Source organism: Nannospalax galili, unplaced genomic scaffold (assembly GCF_000622305.1).
Source record: "Nannospalax galili isolate Female #2095 unplaced genomic scaffold, S.galili_v1.0 scaffold1077, whole genome shotgun sequence".
Taxonomy (NCBI): domain Eukaryota; kingdom Metazoa; phylum Chordata; class Mammalia; order Rodentia; family Spalacidae; genus Nannospalax; species Nannospalax galili.
The window spans coordinates 702,768-708,821 of NW_008340429.1; the positions used below are offsets into that span (position 1 = coordinate 702,768).

The 6,054-nt window shown below is 39.3% G+C and overlaps 1 protein-coding gene across 1 annotated transcript in view; it reads left to right on the top strand.

Annotated features, from left to right (window-relative positions):
- LOC103736101 overlaps positions 1-5,844 on the top strand; it is a 287,348-nt gene extending 281,504 nt beyond the window's left edge. The window contains 2 exon segments of the mRNA XM_029564673.1: positions 3,138-3,239; positions 3,656-5,844. Of these exon segments, the coding sequence (XP_029420533.1) occupies positions 3,138-3,239; positions 3,656-3,726 (173 nt within the window). The 3' untranslated portion in view covers positions 3,727-5,844.
- The last annotated feature ends 210 nt before the right edge of the window (positions 5,845-6,054 follow it).

Here is a 6,054-nt window from a genome sequence, read left to right on the forward strand (position 1 = left end):
CAGGTTTTTTTTTCCCTCAAGACAGTAGAAAACATTTGAATAATTTTAAGTGGGAGTGTGATCTCATTTGATTTCTATTTTAAAGAATTTTACTGTGGGTATGCTATGCTTCCATTTTTAAAAATGAAAAAGGACTTTAAAGAATAAGGATGATTCAGAATCTGTGTGGGAGATTAGAGAGAGACAAGAGAGGAAGCAGGCTGAACAAGGGAGAAGTTATTGCTACAATTTATATAAGAGATGATGTCCTGAAAAGAATGTAAACGGGGAGAGAAGACAGAGTCAAATATACTTAGGATGAATAAATAGTAAGTCTCAGTAATGTACTGTAAATAGACAGTAGAGTCTAAAAAATGAAGAACATTTCTAAACTTCCTGGCTTGAACAGTGGGGTGAATGGGGAATCATCTGCTGGGACTGTAAAGATTTAGAAAGGAGTAGAGAATAAGAATCAAGAGTTTGATTTCAGATTTCTTCAGTTTGTAATTTCCAGGAAACTTTCAAGTAGAGACACCAGAAAGGCAGTTGGATTCATGTGATTGTAGCATGAAAGAATGTGGACTTTTAATACAAATCTGTATCTTATTAGCGTATTTACTCACTTAATTTATTTTTATTTTTGAGATAGTTCAAGCTTGGCTTTGAACTTGCTACATAGCCCAGACTGTCCTTGAACTTCTCTATCCTTCTGCTTCAGCTTCCTGAGTCCTGTAATTATAGGTCTGTGGCACCATGCCCAGTTTCATTAGCATATTTAGATGATATTTATACCCATGAACATGGCTAAGCTCCTTAAAAGAAAAATGCAGAGATAAAGTAGATCAAAGAGTCATGGGCCAGACCCATCAAAGCTTAATCACATAGGTAAAGGAGAATCATGCAAAGGGAACTAACTGATCAACAGGCAAAAAGAAAGATCAGGAGAATGTTTTGGTTGTGGGGACCAGATGATGCCTCTGCAAACTACCATGAACTGTTAAGAAAAAAATTCAGGAAATCTCTCTGACTCTTTTTGTTTGCCTAAAAGCAGAATATAGATTTATTAAAAACAACAACAAAAACAACAACAAAACTCCCTCACATACCAGGGAGAACAAAAATTAACCATGGGAGACAATTTTGGGCTTACCCTGGAGATGAAATCTATAGTAACAACCCTTACTAAATAGTCTTTATCTGCCATTTATTTGCCTTGCTCCAAGTTGCTATCCTTAGGACTCAAAGTTCTTTCCTTTGTCTTGCCACTTCTCTAAAAATTGACTGCTCTTTGCTGAAGGTGATGTAATCTGGGTTATAAAGCCACCTCTTTGAGAACCATTCATTCCTGTGGTATATCTGATGTGTATATGAAATATGTATATCATTTGGCTTCTGTTTGTTTTTTTCATGTTAATCTGTCTTGTAACAGAAGCCCAGTCCAACTAAGAACCCATGGGGTTTATTATTCTCCTGCATGACAAAGAACTCATAGTGTTTCAAGAAAGAAATGACAAATGTTTCTGAAATATCTAATAGGATGAGAACTGGAATGTGACTATTGGTTTGGGAAATAGAATAGGAAACTTGATGTGAGCAATGTTCAAAAAAGTAGTGCCCAGACACACCAAACAAAAGGAGACTAAGAAATGGCAGGAAGCAGGGCACAGGCACAGTAGGTGTGGACAATCCTAAGCTGCCCCAGTACGTAAACAGTTGATTCCGCTAAACTTTTTGCAAGTTGACCCAAAAGCAGCACCAGATGCATAAGCACTCTAGTGATATCAGAAGTTTCCAATGTCTTGATCACTGGGATCTCTTTTCTAGGTCAGATTATCACTCTCCCTTACCTGCTCTGGCTTTCCTTCTAGTCACAGTTATACTTCATGGTGTATCTTCCAAATAAAATCTTGGGAAAGTTTTACACTGAGGCCCCCTGTGGATACATGATCATTGTCCCAAGGCTCAGTGCAAATTTCACCTCTAGAATCCCACATAACTTTCTCTGGTGTCTCTGCTTGAAAGTTTCCTGGAAATTACAAACTGAAGAAATCTGAAATCAAACTCTTGATTCTTATTCTCTACTCTTTTCTAAATCTTTACAGTCCCAGTAGATGATTCCCCATTCACCCCACTGTTCAGGTCAGGAAGTTTAGAACTGTTCTTCATTTTTTAAACTCTACTCTCTATTTACAATACATTACTGAGACTTAACCATTTATTCATCTTAAGTGTTAGGGTTTGGATCTACAACAACTCCCTCCCCAATACAGCAGGGCCTTATGGATTTGCAAGCCCCTGAGAATGCAGGAGTTGATGAGCACCCTGGTCTTTGAAGTCACGAGAAGCAGACTTTTCTGCACCTTTTGGCCAAAGCCAGGGTGCTTTCCCTTTGGCAAACAGAGTCCACCTTTTGACCAGAGACCCGAGGAGTCACTGCAGTATAGCAGGCTTTCCCTTTGATGATCTTAAAGGGTAAGCAGACACCTCTTGACCCAGATCCTGGCTGACTGACAGAAGGGGGCAGTTTTTAACAGAAGCTGTTCTGATAAACCCTGGGCTCCAGCTCTCCCACTTCCTCTCCCTAATTTTTAAAAATATGTTCCCACCTTCTGCATCCCTTGAGGCCCCCTATAAAGACCCCAGCCCAAGACCCATGGGCTGACATTTTCCCTGCCAAAGGGAATCTGTCCCGTGCAAATTCTCCTTTGCTAATAAACTCTATCCCACTGGAGTTTCATCTATGTCCTGGTCCTTTCTCCCAGTTGACCCGATTCACCTATCAGCTTCATCTATCATTAAGTATATTTGACTCTGTCTTCTTTTCCATGTTTACATTCTTTTCAGGACATTATTATCCTAATTCATAAAGTGGGAGTAGATTCTCTGCTTTAATCCAGTATATTTCCTCTTTTATTACCTCGGCAAGATAATCACAGCTCTATTATTTGGGCAACTCTTCATGAAGAAGCAAAACTATGCTACTAGAAAACTAGATTGTTGCACCTTGGTGAGAAAATTCACCTTCCTGCTTGTTTTCAAGCTGGCCTTCCCCTCAAGCTTAGGGACAGCCTCTCCCCTTATCCTACCAGTTGGGTGGCATCCGGGAGAGTATGCCTTAACTGTTAACTGTTGCTGATTTATGATGTTTTGTCTTTCAGAACCAGAGGCAGGAGAGGTGTCTCCTCCAGTAGGTGCTGGTGTCAACAGCAACAGCTGGACCTTTAAATACGGACCAGGCAACCCCAAACAATCCGGTCCCGGTGAGTTGCCAGACAAATTCATTATCCCAGGATCTCCTGCAATCATCTCCATCCGGCAGGAGCCTACTAACAACCAAATTGACAAAAGCGACTTTATAACCTTCGGCAAAAAGGAGGAGACCAAGAAAAAAAAGAAAAAGAAGAAGGGTAACAAGACCCAGGAGAAAAAGGAGAAAGGGAACAGCACTACTGACAACAGTGACCAGTGAGGTCACCAATGGAAACAAGCCACTTAGCCAGTTTTTGTAATGATGGCAAATCTCTCCCATGTAGCAACTCCCTGCTCCTTTCTCCTATCAACATGAGCCCTCATAGAGACCTCAGAAATCTGCAGAAAGTTCCCTGGACAGGTTTTGTCTTAAAAGCTTTCCTAAGTCTGGTGTTAACTCTTTCTCTCCACTCTGGCTTGTTTTCAGAACCTAAAAAGCAGACCCAAGTTTCCTTTCTCCTCCGCCGCAAAGGAGAGGCTTCCCAGCCCCGCCAGTGAGAGTTGGACTCTCTGCCCTGTACTTCGGGGATCCTGTCTTGATGACACTTGCAAGGCAGGCTGAAAGGTTTTCAGATTGAGCAGCTTGGGTATTTGGGTATGTGTGGTCACCATGAGTGTTCCGGTGCAAGATAATGGCTGGGATGGTCCAGAGTAGACTAGTAGGCACAAGAAAGGCTGGGAAACAAAGGGAAATAAATACCATCAACAGGAGTCATCAGTCTAGAGGGGGAAACGTGAAAACAGAAAGCAACCAGACTTTCTCAACCTCTCAAGTTAAGGTGGTGGTCATCCTCTAGCAGACAAAACCACTGCACTGACAAAGTTTTAGGAGTCCCTAAAGTCTGTTGGCTGTGGCATCATTGTACCTAAGTGTGTGTTATGCATACAAGCCAGCAGTTCAAGTGTTTAACAGAGGGTCAGCCAGGGCAACAGAAGCGGATCTGATGTGTTTCCTGTATATGTCCTTGTGCTCACTTTATTAAAAATTCTTTTGCACACAATGTTTATGAAAAGGTCAGCTCCTTTTCTGACAACACATATGCAAAAGCAAAAGAAAATATCCAACACCTCACTTTATGCTGTTTGATGATAGATTTATTTAAAAAAAAGAGAAAGTCTATCTATAGCTATAAATCTTTAAAGAAATGTGATAAATACAACCTCCCCAAACTTCCCTCAAAAGAGAATTCAATCTACAGCCATTTAAATGATCATTGCTGCTACAGAAGTGCTTTAAGAGAATTGCCTGGGACATCTGTATTATATCGGCCACCTGCCAATCACAGCTTTACTCTTTCAGGTCACTCTGGGGCTGCCTCTTGCATGTATTAATTACTAAATAAAAGGATCTTTCTCTCTCTCTCTCTTCTAAGAAAAATGATGTGCACTTTGATTATACAACCTTCTCTAACCCACTATATCAAGACCCAGAAACTGAAGAATATTATTTTCTCATACATACAGTGAGCAGACTTTCCATTCCTCCAACTCTGTGATTGTCTTGATGTGCTAGCCTACACCTTCTCTTTGTTTAGTTTTCCTTTTCTATAACACTCTGAATTGCTAATCTTACTAACACCTATGATGTTACCTGAAATCAATCTCCCATATGTATGCTGTATGCTATTATAAGACTCCTGAAATATACTTACTCTGTGCTTGTGTATGTGAATGTTAATGCAACTATTACCTAGAGTGAACTTTAAGCTTTATTGTTGAATGTAATCCCATTATATTTCCTTTTGTACACCTGTGGAAAGTGCAGTAGTGTTTTTTTAAAAAATCATTGTTAATCAGCTTTTATGTATGAAAGACACAGTAAAATTTCTTTCTTAAATCAAGATGCTGGTGATTCAAGGAATTTTATTTATGGTCAGCTAAGAGCTGTCTCTTGTCAAGATTCCTGCTGGCAAGGGAATGGATAAAACTGTTGTTTTCTAGTAACAATTCTGGAATAAATACTGAAGATATTCCCTGAAGGTGTGCAAGCACAAATTGTACCAATCTGACCTCTTTGAATTTGCAGATTGCTTTGAAATGCTGTCTGGAATATCAGCTCATAGAAAGTAATAAAATTTACTGTCACCTTAACTAAGACATTTTAATTTTGTTATGCACAACTCAGAAGCTTGATTAATTATATTATCTATTTAAAAGTTAATATAAAAGAGGTAGGAGTCTGTTTTAAAGAGGCATAAAAATCTCAAAAACAAACAAAAAAAAAAACAAACAAACCATGTCTCGTCTTCTTTTAGCTTCATTCTCCCATATTTTGAAGGGTGTGTAACTTCAGCTCTGCAGGATTGCATGGGGTAAAATTTGTTGACAACACATGTGAACCATTGCTGCATTGTAGGTTGTGATCATTTTGCCCCACTGAAGCCCATGTAACTGACCTTACGTGCCTTTTGAACTAGGAGAATCGGGCTAATTTATTAATGATGATAATTATAATGTATCTGTACAGCACTTTTTAAATTTATGAAGTGCATTCAAATCCGTGTTAGTTACTAGTTATTACAGCTGTAAGGATAAAACACGTCATGTGGATTCATTTTTAATTGGTGCTATTGGTATTTCTTCTGTTATTGCTAATAAATGGAAAATGGTGGTATGGAAGCAATGGTGGTCATTTCTAAGTATAAGAGTAGGAGAAAATGGAGCACTAGTTATCATCAGATATTACTCCTGAAGAAGATGCTGAGGTAGGAAGCTCACTGCATCACACTCTGACTGTCACCCTGGCTTTTATGTTTCTCACTAAGGCAAAACTTGGATGGAGACAAGAATCACACTCCTCAGTATTTTAAGAATTGGCAGCCAGGA